Below are 18,496 nucleotides of genomic sequence, written 5' to 3' on the forward strand. Positions count from 1 at the left end.
TAAGACCCGTCACATTTTATTTTATCACGCAATCATAGCACCATCGATACCATAGCAAAACAAGCAAATGCGCTAAAGCCACCAGCGAGAAACAAATTAAGGTACGTACTTGTAGTCCACGACTCAAACAGGAATGCCGCGATTCGTAAAGCTCATAGAGCATATTCGTAAATGCAACATCTACATCCGCCCATTTTAGATCTTCCGATCAAACAACAAGCAACAAAACAAACCAATCGCGACCCTACAGCTACCTAGGTTATTGGTCACATCAGTCGCAAATGTAGCCCATGGCTAATAATGACAAAAAAAGATCAAAAGCGTAGCTGCAACCCGTTAAAGGCACCCAAGCATTCACAGCCTAATGACTATGAGCCAACAGTGGCAGGTCTATATGGTAGGGTGTCTCCAGCTCCAATTCGTACTTCATCCCGGAGGCGTCGCGTAGGATGTGTGTCCAGAACGTCAGGCCGTACTCCTGGTGTTTCACGGTGACCCCGGCCTGCAGGTCCGTCTTGTTGGGTACACTGCCGTTCGTCAGCTGCAGCGACGCCTCAGACCGCTTGGTCTGCGGCGACTCGAAGGCGACTCGGATCACTCTGCTGAAAGGCGAGTCCACCGACGTGTAGGCGACAGCAATGCTGAAGCGCTTCCACTTTTCGATTGGAGTCTGCACGTCAACGGTCAGCTGCATGTTGTTGAGCGCGGTCGCCTTGACCGTGATCTCGCCGCCGGCAGACAAGCCATTGGCGACTGAAGTCACCAGACCGTGAACCGAATAGTGGCGAGCGTCACGATCGATCTTGGCGCCGCCTTCTACGCGGTAGCTGTTGCCCGACGGCCCCTCAATGAGGAGGTCGACGGCGTAGGGCCGAGCGTTGCCGGTGACGTGCACCGTTACGCCGTTGCGTTGATAGTGAGCCAGGAGGTCGACGCTGCGATCGCGGTTCAGTGTGCCGCGTACCTCGAGTTCGAGCGTCTTGAGCGCGGCGTAAGGCGTGATAACGCTGATCTCGGCCCCGTACTGGCCGGCCTCTCCAGCGAACCAGGACACGTCCGCGGCCAGCTTCCTCGGACCGGCCTGCACACTCAGCTCCGCCCGGTTGCTGTGCAGCGAGACGTCGCTGTTGAGCACGATCTTCTTGTAAGCACCCTTCAGTGGAGTGGTCAGCACTGCGTTGGCAGTGCGACGACCGTGATCGTCGCGGTCCACGTTGTAGGTAAGGCCCACCTTTTTGCCATTTCGGATTCCCTCGAACTTCCCTGCCAGCGACTGTTTCGGGGTACCCAGGTTGTTGATATTGACATTGGCAGTAAACGATAGTTCAACCGGCCTTGTGATTAGCGAGCTGACAGTAATGCTGGTCTGAGAGCTGACCGTTTTCAGCTTGCCCTTTGCCTTCTTTGTTGACACCGTCGATGTGGCGTCCAGTCGGAAGTGCTTGCCTCCCCGCGAGTAGTCTACATTCAGTCCGTATTGTTTTCCCGGTGTGTACTGATAGCCGCCACTGAGGCTGACGTCTTCAAATCCAGCAATCGGGGTTGTGAGCCTGAAGGTACTGCTACCTGATCCCTGGCCTCTTGTTATATCTCCGATGATTTGGGCAGTTTTTCTGCCTCGCTTGTATTCAATATTAACTGTAGATTTTCCAGATGATCTTTGAACCGTGGCTTTGACGTCTACTTCACCCAGATCTAATGCAGTGGTATCCAGGCCTATCTGGAACACGGACCCAGCACTTGTCTTTGTTCTCTGATATTTCACGCCCAGACGGTGCCTGTCGATTCTTGGTGACAAATCATTGTTATCGTTTAGCTCCAGAAGTGTTGTGACGGTTGTTTCCGCCTGTGATTTCTTGAATGCAAGTTCAGCTTTTCCTTCAACTGGCTTATCTACTCTCACTTTCACATTCACTCCATCATTGAAATCATATGAAACTTCTGCCAGTGCATCACTGATCGTACTTCGTCTAGATACCTTGATGCCTGGGAAAGACACTTCAAGAACGTAATTGCCAGCCTTCTCGCGTCGAGAACCGGTCAATTTGGAAATATAAGTTCTTCCATCTACAGAAAGCTCAGACTGGATCCTTCGATTAGGCTGAACGAAGCTCCAGTTCGTAGTGAACCTTACATCTTTGTTTCCCGTTCGTCCTCCAGAAGGCTTATCCACTTGAACCTCGACCGTTCCTGATTTGGCATAATTGCCTAGGTTGACATTGACTGTGATAGATACTTGCTCTGGGCCACTGCCATATGTGATGGTAAGAGTTCTTTCGCCTTGGATTTCGCCCACCTCTGTGGATGATGATCCGACAATCCGCAACGCTTTGATCCTCTGGCCGTCAAACGATATGTTGAGCTTCCGCATGCCTCTTTGCTTCTCCCTGTTGACGACTAGTTTGTATGGCTTACCATCTACGGTGATTGTTGCCGTTGCGTCGATCTCGGGGAAGTTGGTCAGATTTACCGAAGCGTCGAGTTCGATGTTCCTCGTGTACGGTTGCGAAGTGACCGAAAAGCTGGCCTTTACGTTCCGGTGATATGCGGAGCTAACCTCATCTGTAGAGAATCCAAACTTGCCGTTGACGTTGGGCGAGTTGTAAGTAGCGTCGACAGAGAGGCTTGTCAGACGGTCCTGGCGGCGCTGCACGCTGTACGACCAATCGAGTTCGCGCTTCCCAAATGTGGAAGACTCGACTTTAAGAGAGCCGCTTCGCCCGTCTCGTCCTTTGGTCATCTTGTGGGCGATGGATAGTGACCGGCCGTCAGCCAGGGTTGCAGTGGCAGTAACATCTTCACTGGAGTCTGTGATGTAAGCGTTGTAGACAATGTCAATTGAAGGCATTTGACGCAGTGACGTGGTGAGTTTGATGTTTCCAGATGGTCTTCCCAGAGACGCCGTCAGTGTCATGTACTTGTTTCCTGCCGTAATACCAGCGTTCACTGTGCGTGGCGTGACGCTATGATCGTAGCCGACATTGGCGCTCAGTTGACCGATTTCTAGAGGCGTGTTCACATTCACCTTCAAGGAGACTTTCTTACCTCCAGGACCTGTCATGCTTCCCTCTCCAGATATTGCAAACTTTCTGTTGTTTCGTTCATAGGAAGCGCGATATGACATTGCTGCAAAGTTACTGATGTCGAAAGCCCGATGCACCTTGAGTGATCGAATAGACTCAATTGGAGAAGAAAGAATCAGGGAAGTCTCATCTGTGGCTTCAGTCCATGTCCTTGATGTCTCGATGCTCCATGCTCTGGAATTACGCATTGCATTGAATTTCATGTTTCTTTCATTCTTGCGATTGTTGTAGGTTAACGACATTCGCATATCTTCGAACCCTTCATACGGCGTGGAGATTTCAATATTGCCTTCTCCGGATTTCATGGAAAATATGTAAGCGTACTTGACGGCAATTTCACGATTTTCACGTTTCAGTGACATTTCCGCCGATACCTTCCCGTCAGCTTGGGTTGCTCTATTAGCACTTGCTCTAATCCTCTGAAATCCCTTGAAAGGGGTTTTGAGGCTGATGTCGATACCGCCATTCGTGAACGTAAGGTCCCCGTTTATTTTCTTTTTCTTTCCACCAGCGGCATACGTTAACAGCAGTCTGTTTTTCTTTCCTGTTATCACTTTTATTCTTGCATTCACTTTTTCAAAGCCTTTGATCGGAAGCTTCGACACCAGCTTCCCAACGCCTCCCTTTTTGCTCAGCGCGTAAAATCCTGACAGTTCGATTTTCTGCTTCTTCGACCTCGACGTAAGCCTAAACGCCTTTTTGCGCTTCGCCAAGTTGACACTTCCAGAAAGGCCCACATCTTCAAAGTCCTCCCAATCAGATTTGAAGCTCAGCTCAATACCCATGGTTGTCTTCACCAGGGAAGTGCGCAGTTCTCCGGAACTTCGTTTTCCGTCTGTATTCATTTCCAAGTAGATCCCGATGCCATCAGAGAACGATTGTTTTCTCAAGTCTATCTCAACCGCGTGCAACCCGTGAATGGGTGTGTTCAGCCTTAATTTGATGTTCTCCTTGCCGTCTCTTTCATACAGCACGTACAGCCGATGCCGGTCTTCATTGATGTGGGCATCGTATCCTATTTCGCGCTTCACTCGGTTATTCACGTATTTACCGCCGACTCCTAAGGATTCGAAGCCTTGGAATGGGGTCACGGCGTTTAATGACACTGTGCTTCCGTCGTATGTTCCTCGAATAGCAAACGTTTGTTTCCGGCCGTTTCTTTCGGAGCTGATTTCCATGTGTTTCTCAGCGTTCTTGATGTTATACGCGGCCGAATAATTGGCAGATTGCCAGGTTTTGAACGGCGTGAGGATAGCTACATATCCGTTGGCGGAACCACTCTCCACAGATCCACTCGTAGACACCGTAAAGTGGTCTTCGTTTTTCGATATGGTAATTGAGGCAGTTTTTGTAGCGCTTTCAATGTCATAGGTTGCGTTTATACCAATTGTTTGCATCCACTGAATCGGTGTGCTCATTTGAATGGTAATTGAAGACGAAGGCCACCCAAGCTGACCGTGAACATCAGCTCTCACCTGGTTTTGGCCGTGCTCAATGACGAGCTGTGCCTGGTATCGAGTTTGTCTGGTGTGTATGACGCTTGCAACGCTTTTCACGGTTATTTCTTCAAGGCCAACAAACGGGGTGCTAAGAGAGGCATCCAGCGTGACTTCTCTGCATGGCTTATGCATAGGATCTCTTGGATCAGACACAAGCGAAGTCCTCCGGCACCGCTCTCGTTCAGCAATGCTCAGTTTTGCGTCGCCGACAATGGTTTTCTTCGTTGAATCCTTCTCTGCCACCAGCTTGAAGTAAGGAGAGTTATTTCGCAGCCGATATTCACCAGAGAGAAGGACGTGGCGATTGGCTGTAAAAGGAGTATTTATTTCAAACACTGCCTTTCCCTCCCCTTCTTTCACGTTGATTGCGAGATCCGCTTCAATGGCTTGGTTGTTTTTGACGAGCTCAAATGATAGTTTTGGACCATTTGGAAGTGACGTGGACCTGCTAGCGACAGAAAGTGTTTCATAGTCGACAAAGGGAGATTCAACCTTGATCGTCAAATAGCTGGATGTCGATGCAAGCTGCGCCCTCCCCTCAACAGAAAAAGTGTTCCCGTTATCTCGCAGTTGCATGTCGAGGCGTTTCTCGGAGCCCTGGATGTCATACGTGGCGGTCACGGTTGTGTCCCTTGCTCCGAACACGAGTCCGCTGTTGTGATAATTTGCCCGAAATGATGAAGAAGCTATTGTGATGTCAGCAGACGCTTCGAATTTCAATGTTCCTCGGAAGTTTCCAGTCTTTGAGATAAGCATTTTGATATGTGGTCTCGCCAAGTTGTACGAAAACTCGAGCGAGCCATCGCCAATGGCTTCAAAGGCTGTCTGGACCTTCAGATGAACACTAGATTTGGGGACCGAGAGCTCATATGAACCGGTTACAAGGGCTTTCCTCAAGCGATTTTGATGAAGTTGGATGGTGAATGGACTGTCTTCCTGTTTGACGAAGCTGAAAGTCAGAAGCTCAAAAGATTGGTAGGGTGTGGTAAGTTCTGCGGCATACTTCAGTGCGCCAGGCTTACTTTTATCAGACAAAACTGCTGTCGAAACTCTTTCTTCGTGAGAGAAGCGCAGCTGGATTTCCTTGGACGCTACAGTATATGTCAATGATTGCTGGGTGAAGCCTGGTAGCGGTGTTTTGATGATAACGCCACCGTCATTCATGCCGAAGCTGCTATTGAACGACACTTTTCTGCGGTTGTGGGACAGCTCCCAATTCAGCACAAATCTGTTGGAGAGAATACAGTTCATGTTCAGTGTCGCTGAACCGAGGAAATTTGAAGGAGTCGAGAGCTTAATCGAAGACGAAACCTCGAACGCTTCACGACGTAACTCAAAGTCCGCTGACAGGTCGTATTTGCTAGCTCCATGCATCAGTTTAGCGGCGACAAACTTCTTGTTGTCTCGGAAGTTGTGACTGACTTTCACCAAAATGACCTCTGTGAATGGTGACTCAATTGTAAGATGCGATTCAGCAGCCGAAGACAGGCGAGCAATGCTTCCATATATGTTGACAGTCTTACCGGGGGCATAAAGCACGGTAACTGAAGGCGACCATGCCTCCGGCTGCGAAGACACCGTGAGGGAGAGGTGCCGCTCAGGCTGCCCGAACCACTGCGTGGTTGCTGATGCTTTGTAGTCTCCGTCTCGAGAAACATCGTCCACTAGTTTTAGTTGAGCCGTTTTACCATCCCATATGGTCTTGAACGTTGCTTGTCTTGAGGAGCTATTCAGATCGAGACTGATGAATTGCTGGATTCGAGAAAACCACCCGGCATTGCTAACGACGCTGCGCTTGAATGTCCAGGATCTCCAGCCGAAGAACTGGCCCACGTCGTCGACGACAATATGTTTATCTTCCTTCTGAAGATCCAGGTGTGTGCTTATGTCCACTACGGCATCAGAAATGTTGAGCGTTCCTGTATGTGATATTGTCGCAGACTCCCAACCAAGGAATGGTGATGTCAGTTTCCCGGTTCCCTTTACCGAGTAGGATGAGCTGTTACCTGCGCGCTGCTCGATCGCCCAGACAGACGATAGTTCGATCTTTACTGACTGGTTGTCACGAGACACTTCCCAGTTATTCCAAACAGTTTTCTTCGCGACGTCAGCGTGAAAAGCATTCTTCAGAAAGTATCTGCGTTTAGGGTTCGGAAGCACCATGGTAAGGGCGTACTCTTTTCCTCTATCTTGGAATGATTTCGTAACACCACTGAGTTCGGACTTGTTCTCTTTCCAGGTGGTTGTGACGTTAAACCTTTTAGCATCGTCGGCGAGGTGGTAGCTCAGCGACGCACCAAAGGCAGGGCATTCAGAACATTTGAAGTCAAAGTCTCCAGCATATTGTCCCGAGTTGTCATAGACGCTATTGAGATGTGTTTTGAAGAGTTCTTCGGTCCTGTTTCTCATAACTCGAATCGAGCTCAGCAACTTTCCTCCATTTTTCATAAGATTCATTTGCGCTTCCAGGAGTTTCATATTTTTGAATGGTGTCTTGAAGGTGACCTGTGAGTCTATTTCCACATGTTCTGTAACGTTATACGTGCACTGGACATTCATGGAAAGCTGGTTGGTTTTGTCGCTAGTCCACTCGACTATCGTATCTGAAACTAGCCTCGCATCTCTCAGTGTCAGTCCAAAGCCCACTTTCCCATTGCTGACACGATCCACGGGCAGTGCGAAGTCGACAGCTGTGTTGATCTTGAAAACGTCTTGTTGGTGCACTTTTTCAAAAACTACACCAAGCGCAATCACCTCATCGTTCTTTGAGGCTGAGAAACGTCCAGTGATGTCGTTGGCTTCTTGAAGGTAAAAACAGATAAGTTGACTCCGCTCCCAGCCAGCGAACGGCGTTTTGAGGTTTAGCTCCACCATCAGGGTATTGCCCGCGTTTTGACGCAGCCCGTTGAAGTCCAAGACCAGTCGTCCGCCCAGCACCACTTCTCTGTCTTCCACGCGACCAGTCACCTGTGAAGAAAACGATCAGCCGTCAGGCAATTGCTTGAATGCAATACCAAAACGGCGTTTCGTTTGTGTCTTGTATTGAGAGGGCGATTAACTCCACAATACACTTGTCTCAGCACTGTTATCTAATGTCGGAAATAAGGAGATGGAATTTGTATAGACAGAAACACTGACGCAAGCAAATGAGTTAAGTGCTACACGCATAACGAAGCGATTTATTTGACATGAATGCTATGAATGGCTGCCAACCCGTCAGCTACAAAGCACTGTAATGTGTATTTGTGGCAGGGTAGGAAGTGGAAAGTAGGAAATCTCCATGAAAGATGAAAGATAGCGCTGTTTTGAGGCTCATGATTGAAAATATAAATGTGATTTAAAACATATGCCTCATGCTAAAGTTTATTTACAAAATGGTCAGAAGAATTAAACAATAGTTTCGCGCACAGTGCATCATCAGGTCTGGTGATGCGCTATGTGCGAAACTGTTGTTTAATTCTTTTGGCCATTTTGTAAATATACGTTAGCGTGAGGCTTAGGTTTTTAATCACATTTATAATATCCATGAAAGGGTACCAGCTCAAGAAAACCAAGAACCAAGGAATGGAGAAAGATGCCTCAAGTAACAAGAGCCCCAACAATTAGGAATTAAGCAATTTCTTAGCCAGGATTTGACTCATTCTGTATCATGGGGCCCCAATTCACCTCCCCATAGGCCAGAACGTCCCATCACTCAATGCGTCACCGCCACGGCACATGTTTTAAGTTGCAAACAATTTAAAGACCACCGACCCATGTTTCGCTAAACCTTTGACCTCGAGGAAAATTTCAAATGCCAATGCCGAACAGTTCAGCGCCCAGCCAGTGCATCAGTCATCGAATCTCACCTGAAAATTGAGAAGGCTTTTCTCGGTTGTAGTATCGGGCCTGTTGATGAACTGCAGCATCATTGATGAGTATCCGGGGAAGGGAGTCTCCACCTCAATGGTGGCTCCGAGTCGACCGGCTTCGTCGAAGCTCACAGTGCCTTTTGCCGAGATGATCTCTTCAGGAGACAGCTGGAGCACCGCCATCACGCCATTCGCCCTGAAACATACCGGTAGTTTGGTTGCAACAATACATGAACGTGCCTAAGGGGTTGTAATCATGGCTAAACTTGATAAGAAGCTATTGCTAAAAGCATGACCAATCACTTTCAAAAATATAAGAACTTTAAGGCAGCTAAGTAGGTACTGCCGAGTGCCGAAATATCAATCATATGCTACTTTAGGGTACCTCCTTCCGTTAATCAATGATGAACAAGATGCGGGTGCACTCTTAGAGACGATTTAGTTATCATTTCCCCAAAATGATCCTACAACACTTACCTCAGCTCGGCCAGAAGTTTGATGTCGTGTCCCGGATATTGAAGCCTGGTATCGACTTGGCGGTTTGTAAGTTTAAAGTCGGCGATGACTTTTTGCGAGTCGTCGACGTCCTTGTTCCAGAAGAGCTCAAAGTTTCCGGTGAACAGTGTCATGTCTTCATTCAGCAAGCTTTCCGGTCCCCGCCCTGACCACCGCAGGTCGTTCAGGGTGGCCGCGGCCATGATCCGCCTACCGACGTGGAGGTCGGCGGTGACCTTTGACCTGCCGCCGCCGCTCCTGGCCGTCAGGGTGACCGAGTACTGTCTCCCGGGCAGGTGGACGCGCAGCTCCACCGTCTGTAGGCCGACAAAGCGGTACTCGGCGCTGGCCAGGTAGGTGCGCGCTCCATGGCTCAGCTCGGCACTGGCCAGGTAGCGTCCCTGGGAGCTGAGCGCCAGCCGGCCGCCGAGGCGCGTGGTCGGGTAGGCCGGCAGGTGCAGGGTCACCTCAGCCGTGTGCTCGCCGGCAGAGAGCTCCACAAACCGGGACACCAGGCTGATGGTCTTGTTGACGGCCGCGCTGGTACGCGAGGCGATAAACTGCGGAAATGTGGGCTTCGTTAATTTTGTGGCGAGGGGTGGACTCAATATAAAAAAATAAGCAACAATAGCTCCTCGAAAGGATATATCACATAAATATGGTCTAGAATATGACGACATTATGCCATTTGAGGTAAACATTCAGTTTGTCCCTGTTTGAGTCACAAGCATATTCTTTGACTCCACTTGACACGACAAATGCATATGCACGAACATACTGACAGACATACAAACAGACTGACTGACAGACAGAACAGACCATTGACCTATTAAGATACAGTATAGGTCAATGGAACAGACACAGCCCGAACACATTTTTCACCACAAGTTTAATTTTAGCCACGGGCCTTCGATGTTTATCTACTGTCTAAACGAGTGGTTCGTCCAGAGCAAAACAATGTTTAATGCGGAACAAATATTTATAGCATGAATGCATTTCGATTATTAAATCGTCATCGTCATGATCATCATGCTGATGACGATTTAGTAATCGAAACGCGTTCATGCTACCTATATTTTTCCGTGTTTTACTACATGTCTCCATCAATACCTATACAAAGCAATGTTGACTTGCCTTCAAGTAATAGCTGCTGGTATAATCATTGCGTGAATATTCCACACTACGCTGGAAGCCGGCGCTCAGAGAATAGCTGGAGTTCATTAGTGTGGCAAATGCGTTGATGCCGTAATCCAGGTCATACGACTCTGACAAGTAGTCAACAACCAGTCCACCTTGGGCAGATTTATCTTCTTGCAGCTGGGCCAAGGCAGTCATCTCTAGTCTTCCTTTTTTGCTTGTCTGTAAAATAAACGTAAGATACAATGTTTTGTGTTCTTTTGCGAAATTAAAAATGCGTGGGTAGTAAATTCTAGGAAACGCAACAATATAGGTATGTTACATCACAAACAAAACCTTACTTATTCTACTCAAGTAAAAACATCAGATTGTATTGATTTGTAAGAATATTGAAACATCAAATTGTATTGAAGCTTTCTTGCATAATCAACAAATAAAACGCGTTAAATATATACCTACAGTGATATCACCATATTCACACTGCATCCCTAATGCCCGTGCGCTCAGCCCCCGTTCACGAGCTCCAGAATTCCTTTACCGTGACGTCACCACGGCGGCAGAATCTCCATTACCCATAGGCATGCATGCAAATTTCATCATTTTTCGGGCGAGTTGGAGAAAAGATCAAGGCTTATATGTCATCAAAAGATGTACCAATGTAACAATGAATTCGCCTCATTACGATAAATGGGACTGAAACTAAAAAAGTAGGACCATATCGAGCCAAAAGCTGCAACTCAAATGACCCATTCATTTGAATGTGAAGGATTTCCTCTGATTACGTCACCACGGCGCCTTTATTTCCCTAGTGAACCAACCTGAGTAGTAAAGGAATCTTGCGTGCGCTAGCCAATCCTGGCAACTCACATCGAATTTCAGGGCCACTTTGAAGTCGACGTCCAGGTGTTCTGCCCTGAAGCCGACCTGGCCGGTGCGCCTGCCGTTTCGGTCGGACAGCTCCCCACTAAGTTGGTAGTCATGCTGGTCGTGATGCAGCCCCAGAAGTCCTTCCAGTCCGTACTTTGTCCGGCTCAGGTACAGCGTGACGTCCGAGTCCAATACCGGGAGCGCAGAAAACTGGCCGGGAGGGGTGACAATGGTGATTGATGATGATGGTTGTGATGTTGATGGTGATGATCGTGATGATGGTAATGGTGGATCAGTGACTTCGATAGGGTACACCAGCAATGACTTCAGTTTCTGTGATTATTTTTGTTGCAAGGATAAAAGAGGATTTTCAATTCAACATAATCAGAAAAGCAAATGTTTTGGATGTTTTCAAGCGTGAAAACCGTTTTACAAAAAGTAAATGCCAAAACACAGTGATGCTTTATACAGGGTAGTGTACGTGTATTTGAAAACATACAGCAACTTCTCTTCAAATAATTAATTCCTCCTATCATTTGTATCATCAAAATGACACCCATTACCTGAACCCAAGGTGAAAAGTAGACATACTAACCTTTGTAGTCATGGTAGCATTGTAAACAGATCCAAATCCATCCACTTGCTGCCACATTTTGGTGTTGACCGTGATGGTATGCTGTGGACCGTCGAAAATTGTGTACTTGGTGTTGGTTCTGAATTCCAACTCATTGCCCACGTATCGGAAGGCTCCAATCAGCGAGCCCTTTAGCATGTAGGAGTCCATTGACGTCGCAAGCATGTAGGTTCCGTCCGTCTCGTCGACAGTTCCTGTGAAATGGTGAGAAGTCGCCAGAGGTAAGATTCTTTCACAGTTCGTGGACTTCTAACTCGACTGCCAAGTCCTCTACTGAATATCATTTTGAAATTTGTTGCAATGCATGGTCACAAGTACATAATTATCTAACAAAAGACAAGTGTAAGAAGACAAAACATTTCTTTTGGTGCAATGAAGCTATAATGCATACATCGCCAATTCATGTTTCACACTAGTCCCCATTCTATTCCCAAGATAAGTTTTATTTGATAAAGGAAGCCTCGCAGCTTACCACTAGCTCAATTGCACCCTATGCTTTGATCCTACCCTTTCAGAAAGTTACAACCCACTCAACCCAGGCTAATGTTGAGTGCTTATTTCCCATTATAAACAATACCTACTCACCACTCAGCATGACTGGAGTCTCGAACAGATCTGAGATGACCAGGTCGATGGCGTACTTGTGCTTGTCCTTGTTCATGTTCAGATTTCCGCTGAGACTGAAGACGGGTCCGGACGGGCCGCGGATGGCCAGCTGCGGACGGTAGCGCAGCGCCGCCGCGTACTCGTCCTTCGTCAAGCTGCCCTTGATGTTGACCATCTCGCGGTCATCCAGCCGAATCAGGACGTTGGCGTGCTTCTCTGCGCCGGTGAGATGAAGACCGCCGCTGAGCTCCAGCGACTTGATCGGAGTGTTGAGGCTGATGTGGAAGGCCTTCTGAGGAGCGTCGATCATGTAGCGGAGACTCACGCGACGATTTTGACGTCCACCTGGTGTGTCGAATGTTAGAGAGGACTGTCGCACGTCGTTCTGCTTACTGTGGGTGTACTCCAGTGTAAACGCCTCGATGGAGCGGTCGGTTTTCTCCATTGATAAACTCGCTTTGACGGGTGACATCAATAGGAGCAATGGCCTGTTGTGAGTTGTCTCTTGAGATGAGAGATAGCTCATTTCGAAACAGGCTTTGACGCCGAGTGGAGATCCAATATATGTGTCTGTACAGGCACCATACTCGTTCAGTTCAAAGCTATTTAGTTTATTGGTCAGTAACGCTTCTTCGTTGCGATACACACGGTGAAATTCAGTTTCCACGTCGAAAATCTCAACTTTGTCCCTCGGCATATTCAACTTCACGGATGCTACCTTGCCGGAATCGATTACCAAGTGACCATCCAGGACCGTCGATGTATGCATGTTCGCCCTCATTTTCAGTCCTGTCCTGGCGACGTGTGCATCCACGCCCATGCCACTCACGATCTCCACAGCCGCCGAGGGCTTGACATAGCCCTCCACGTTTATCTTGTTCCATCCCTCAAAGTTGAACGAACCTCCCGTTTTCACCATTACCGATGCCGAGCCGATAGCGTGTAAAGTGAGTGGGAACCCGACCAAAGTGGGAATGGTATAGCTGGAATCTAGGAATTGGTAGTTTTCAGACCAATCTCTTTCTTGACCAAGCTCCTTGAAAAAGCTGAGTGGATCGTCTCCTTTTAGTGAGCGAATGAGGTCTGCCATGTTGTCATAATTCGCAAAGTGCAGCTCGTTGCCGAACATTTTCGCATACGTAGATGCTCTGAAGGTGTCAGCATTCGGATTTGCTTGGTTGTAAGCACTTGAGAGTCTGTTGATATCGCTGGCGCTATCGCTTCCTGTAATGGTGTTTATAACTTTTTGCAGCGCTGCATGAGGATATGAACCATCTTTGGCAAAGAGCCTCTCGATGTGTTGCTCCAAACCCTCAACGCGAGCTCCGACTTCCACTAGGTTGATGGAATCCCCAAACAGATCTACTGTCAGATTCAACATGCCAGATCTTGGAATGTAGGAGTCAGGAGAAAAGATGACGTTACCTTCTACAGTGCCGCCAGCATTGAGGGACTCGAAGAACAGCGTTTTCTCGTAATAGCGCGAGAACTTCCTCGCGTCGGTGTTGAACTTCTTTGCGAGATCCGCATTGTAGAGAAGTGACTTGATGTAGCCCTTTCCTGGATCGTTACTTTCTTGCAAGTTGGTGATGTGAGTCCAAATGAAACTGCCTACCTGATTCAATGTTTCCTTCTGCAAGAGCTCGAGTAGCTTGTCAACAACTTCTTGATTGGGACATTGTGTGATAGCCAGGTATGCGGCGATGCGAACCTCGGTGTTTTCCCTTTGGTTGGCAAGTGTACTCATCAGCTCACTTCCTGCAATCTCTTCACAGCTCATCCTCCGGTATGCTCTGATGGCTGCAAGGCGCACCTCAACATCAGCACTGTTCTGGTAGCATGATCTCAAAACGGCACTCCCTTTAACCATCAGGCCCGCATTGCCAAGCGCCTTCAGAGCCGCAAGAACCTTCACGCGAGCCTCCGGGGTATCAGCACTGCAGTCGTTTCCCAAAAGATTCTCGATATTTTCAACCACCTGAGCCACAGCTTGATGCCGCTTACAGTCTTCGTCTCGTTTGCAGAGGTGGTGCACCAGCGCTGTGACACCGAGAAGTGTTTGTGTGCGGACATCTCTGGAGGCTACAAGAGGTTCCAGCGCCTCTACCATATCCAGGCGAGGCTCCTGCACAAGTGCAAGCGAGGTCATCCAGCGATCCGACTGCTCGCTGGTGACGCTCCCCTCCAGTATCATGGTCCTCATCACCTCCATTCCCGCCGCGGTGCCCAGCATCGGTAGTGCGTTCAGCATGAACGCACGCTGTCTCCCCGTTCTGTCAGTCATAAGCGCAAAGAGGTTGTCTGCGTCCACCTGCCGTAGGGTCGCCACCAGCTGGGCGAAGAGTCGGGGCATTTCGGGTCGCACGTCTTCGGTCGCCACCCGGTCCAACTCTGCCACCAGACGCTGGGCATCACCGACACGATCCTGAGCAGTCAGAGTCGGCGAGGAGTGGTCGAACATGATGTTCCCGCGCGATGTCAGCGCTCCTGGAAAAAAAGAGATTATTACCGAACGTAAGGAGCAGCTAGCATAGTCAGAGAGCATCACGTACTTGTCTTCATCCTCACTACAGGCGTGCAAAGGTAAGGCAAGTGCTTGTATTTCAGAGTCTACACTAGAAGTTATTTTGTAGGACATTTCGGTGAAATCCTCACCTTCCCCTCGGGAACTTTGTGTCGGCATCACGTGGGTCTCGACAAGACTCAGCGAGACGAGTGAGCGGGCGCCTCCCGAGTTTCTGGAGAACGGCTGGAACAGGTGGTCTTCAGTGCAGAAAACGGAACGGATCCTTCCATCTTGCACTGTTTGCCAGCACTGCTGTGTGCTCCTGTTGGACAGAACAGGAGCGATGAGAGAGGAAGACTTTTACGTCAAGCTGGTAAAGAAAGTTGCGCATTTTATGCTCTCAATATGTTGTTAGATCAGATAAACTTTACTCACCAAGTCTTGTGCGTTGTGTAATTACTGCGTACTGTCCTTGTAAAATTGTTTCTTTGAGGAATGTAGGTGCCACTGGGTGCCACCATCAAGCTCACAAGAGAAGTGTGGAAACTGTTGAAAAGGCTTTCCAACATGGTGTCCAATGTCCAGGGTTATTTACGAACTATTAACCACATAAGCTACGTTTTCACTACATAGTAACGCCCAAAGTCACTTTTCAAAGCGCTATTGATGCGTCACATTATTCATCGATCACTAAGGCAAGATGATCTTACTCGAGGAGAGGCAGCGATTGAACCTTTGAAGCCGAATGGTACGGCGTCGTCTGGAGTGAGGAGAGGAGGCGACCCCTCTCTCTACAGGTGCGCAGGTCTTTTGACTTCATGATCTTCGTAGTACCGTTGTCCTCGGATGGAAGCACAGTATAGTCGGTGGAGCAGTAGCCGGAAACGTCCATCTGTGGGGAATAGCCAACTATTAAGCTTAAGGAATGGGGCTAAGATTTGCTATGTCTATTGATGACTTTTATCCAGTCCTCAGACTTCTGGGTTCCCCGAAAGATATTGCAAAGCGAGACTGAATAATACTGCGACTCAGCGTCCTTACCTCGTATTTTTCACTTTCATCCCTGTCGAATGATTCCATGTTGTTGACGATAGCAGAGAGGAGGCCTCGTTTGAAGTTGAGCGCCCACACCGATTCAGTCTGTGTGGCACACAACTCTTCGACTCGGCCATCCTGGTAGCTGGAGAAAAAAAACGTCGGTCATTACCGTCAGCTGCTGCAAAAAATAAATGTGGTCTCAGATTTACGTAGTCATGACTGATCTCAGCTCACATTCATTCAGCTAAGTTTCGATGCCCAAGGTTTTCATGACATCCATTGTTCTGTATGTTATAAGCTCCATATGAGCATGGTAAAGCTTTCTGGGGATCGCCCCGCTTACGGAAAAGCATGTCTGGCGAACAATACGCCTGCATCTGATGGGCTGCATGACTGGACAGGTGCCCGGCATGGAATCAGTGAGCGTGGGCCCATGTGAAGGACGCTCTCGGCGTACTAGCCTGTCGCGAACCGGCTGCAAAGCTGCATGATATCATAACGTTTCTGTCGCCACCGGACTCCCAGTGAAGACAGCCTCGTTGAGGGCATGCCAGAAGCCATCATTTAGCGTTAATCTTACGCCAACTATAATTAGTTATCAAATACACTCGGGATTATGATTCATGGCCAAAGGTGTTATGCTTCCTTGAGCAATGAATTCCATAACATCTACACCGTTAGTAAGAAGAACTGGCTAATAAAACAGTTTGGAAACCTAGCAACTAGCTGAAGCCAAACGAAGAGGCGCTTTTGTTGTACTGAGACAATAAAAACACTCAGTCCGTATTGAAATGAGGCTGGGTTGAGCCGGAGTCATATAACCTTGGTTGAGCCTAGGGGTGAGCCAGCAGTCCCTAGATGATGTCCACGTCACACATGATGACGCCTTAGTTATGGTTTAGCGCACAAACATGGGATATATATTTGTCTTTGGTCCAGATCTACACAATGCCATGCGGCATTTTTCTGCGAGCTGCGTGCTTGAAACTACTCATGCTTTGAGTCACCAGTTTCTCACGCTGTCACGTAATAATGCCCCCGTGAAGGTGTTAAGCAATCGGAGTCCATCTTAAGACCTCATCGTGTAGTTGAGACGATTGTACACACAGCTTTTATCCGTTTATAAGTAACTGAATGCATTGAATAAGAGGAAGGTCACCACAATAGAATATTTTACGGGCATGGCGTGTATTGAGGAAACTTCTTGTGTTTGCGGCTTTGATGCACCGTTCGTTTGTTTTCGGTCCACCGTGACAACAGCAGTGATGAAGTGTTACATAATGCTCGGGCAGCTAGCTGTAGTGTCCTCAGCGATGGCGTCGTCCAGTCACGTATTATATACTTGCTAAGGCGTAAAATAAATGAGAAAATGCACAGCAGGAGCTTTCAGTCTAATACAAATGGACAATTTACGGCCATGTTTTCATGCTAGCATTATCCAATAGACAAAGTTATAGAAATCAAGGCAACATTGTTTTACAAAAAAAAAAATTATAAAAACACAAACCTGCGTATAGATTATACTTAGAAACATAAGGACATATTGTCGATCAAATAAAAATAAAAATTAGAACGTTGGATGAATAAATGAGAGCTAGTAGGAATGAATAAAGTCGTTAGAATTTTCACCTTTACGTGCGGCTATGCCATAGCCAGGTACCTTTGCACACATCAGTCTCTCTGCCATTGTTTTTCAATGGCGAGGTCGAGCAGCTTTCGATCATTGGGCCTATGGGTTATGCCTGCTACTCCGGAGCTTACCTGAAGGAGAGGGGATGCCTCTCGAGCTCCCGTTTGAAGGTGTCCATCCCATCGACAGACGATCTTGTCTCGACGTCCCTAGGATCTGACTCCTTCAGGGTGACATCTCGGAGCTGAAAGGACAGAAATGCGGTGATGGTTTGTATGTAGAGGACAAAGCAAACGCCGACATGCTGGTCATTTCGGTGGTATTGTACTTTACACGATCTATTGAAAAACGTTGAAAAGTGTTTTGTCATTTACAGCGCTTTCCCTTACCACATCATCATTTTGTCCTTCCTCTATTAGTTCCTCATTTCATTTTCTTTCAGTCAACGCGAGTCTTTGCTAGCTTACAGTACGAATAACAATCGTCAACATCATCTATGCATGAAGAACGTCATTTTTTAACGGTTTCATTCCGGTCTAACCGAAACGGTACCTCCCCAATTTACTGCATTCTGGAGGAAAATGCGCTGCAAGAGCTGTCCATTCTTCGGACTAAGCATAGATTTCATAAATCTATGTTATATGTTATAAATATATAATTGTTATAAGAAGCATATGCCTCTAGCCCCTTTGCTTTCCACCACTAACCCAGAGTGTGAAGTCACAGGCGGAGTTGGCGACGATCTCGGCGCGCGCCGTGACCTCCAGACTGGAGACCTCGTCCGAGGCGGCCGGCAGGTCGGTGCGGATGGTACTGCGGAAGTTGTAGTGGTACGTCTGTCCGGGCGAGTAGGCGAACTTGCTGGACTGGGCCGTCAGACAGTAAGCCGCGCACCTGTGCTCGGTCCGCTGGCCGGACGGGCCTGCCGGTTTGGGAGGGAGAGACAGAGTCTGATCAGAGACCTGCGGGCTTCGGAAAGGCAGGTTAGAGACCTTTGAATGTGGCATTGTCACTATGCACCGCCTAAGTAACTGTCCAGACGCTCCTGAGGTGCTGTACTGCCGAGTGTCAGCTCGCACCCCACTGGGGTATTTTCTGCAACGCGCCTCACTGGGAGGGGGCTATTTATAGCCCCCCTCCCTAACTCCGA

General features: G+C 48.1%; 1 protein-coding gene across 1 annotated transcript in view; it reads right to left on the reverse strand.

Annotated features, from left to right (window-relative positions):
- Window positions 1–18,496, reverse strand: part of LOC122367943 — a 24,076-nt gene continuing 5,580 nt past the window's right edge. The window contains exons 2-13 of the mRNA XM_043341538.1: window positions 18,054–18,268; window positions 17,478–17,590; window positions 15,720–15,858; window positions 15,389–15,570; window positions 14,828–15,000; window positions 12,152–14,659; window positions 11,528–11,760; window positions 10,933–11,142; window positions 10,063–10,287; window positions 8,911–9,488; window positions 8,431–8,629; window positions 1–7,549 (exon numbers count right to left, since the gene is read on the reverse strand). Coding sequence (XP_043197473.1) covers window positions 362–7,549; window positions 8,431–8,629; window positions 8,911–9,488; window positions 10,063–10,287; window positions 10,933–11,142; window positions 11,528–11,760; window positions 12,152–14,659; window positions 14,828–15,000; window positions 15,389–15,570; window positions 15,720–15,858; window positions 17,478–17,590; window positions 18,054–18,268 — 11,963 coding nt within the window. The 3' untranslated portion in view covers window positions 1–361. The remainder of the gene's footprint in view (window positions 7,550–8,430; window positions 8,630–8,910; window positions 9,489–10,062; window positions 10,288–10,932; window positions 11,143–11,527; window positions 11,761–12,151; window positions 14,660–14,827; window positions 15,001–15,388; window positions 15,571–15,719; window positions 15,859–17,477; window positions 17,591–18,053; window positions 18,269–18,496) is intronic.

Source organism: Amphibalanus amphitrite, unplaced genomic scaffold (genome assembly GCF_019059575.1).
Source record: "Amphibalanus amphitrite isolate SeventyFive unplaced genomic scaffold, NRLGWU_Aamphi_draft 000003F_arrow, whole genome shotgun sequence".
NCBI lineage: Eukaryota > Metazoa > Arthropoda > Thecostraca > Balanomorpha > Balanidae > Amphibalanus > Amphibalanus amphitrite.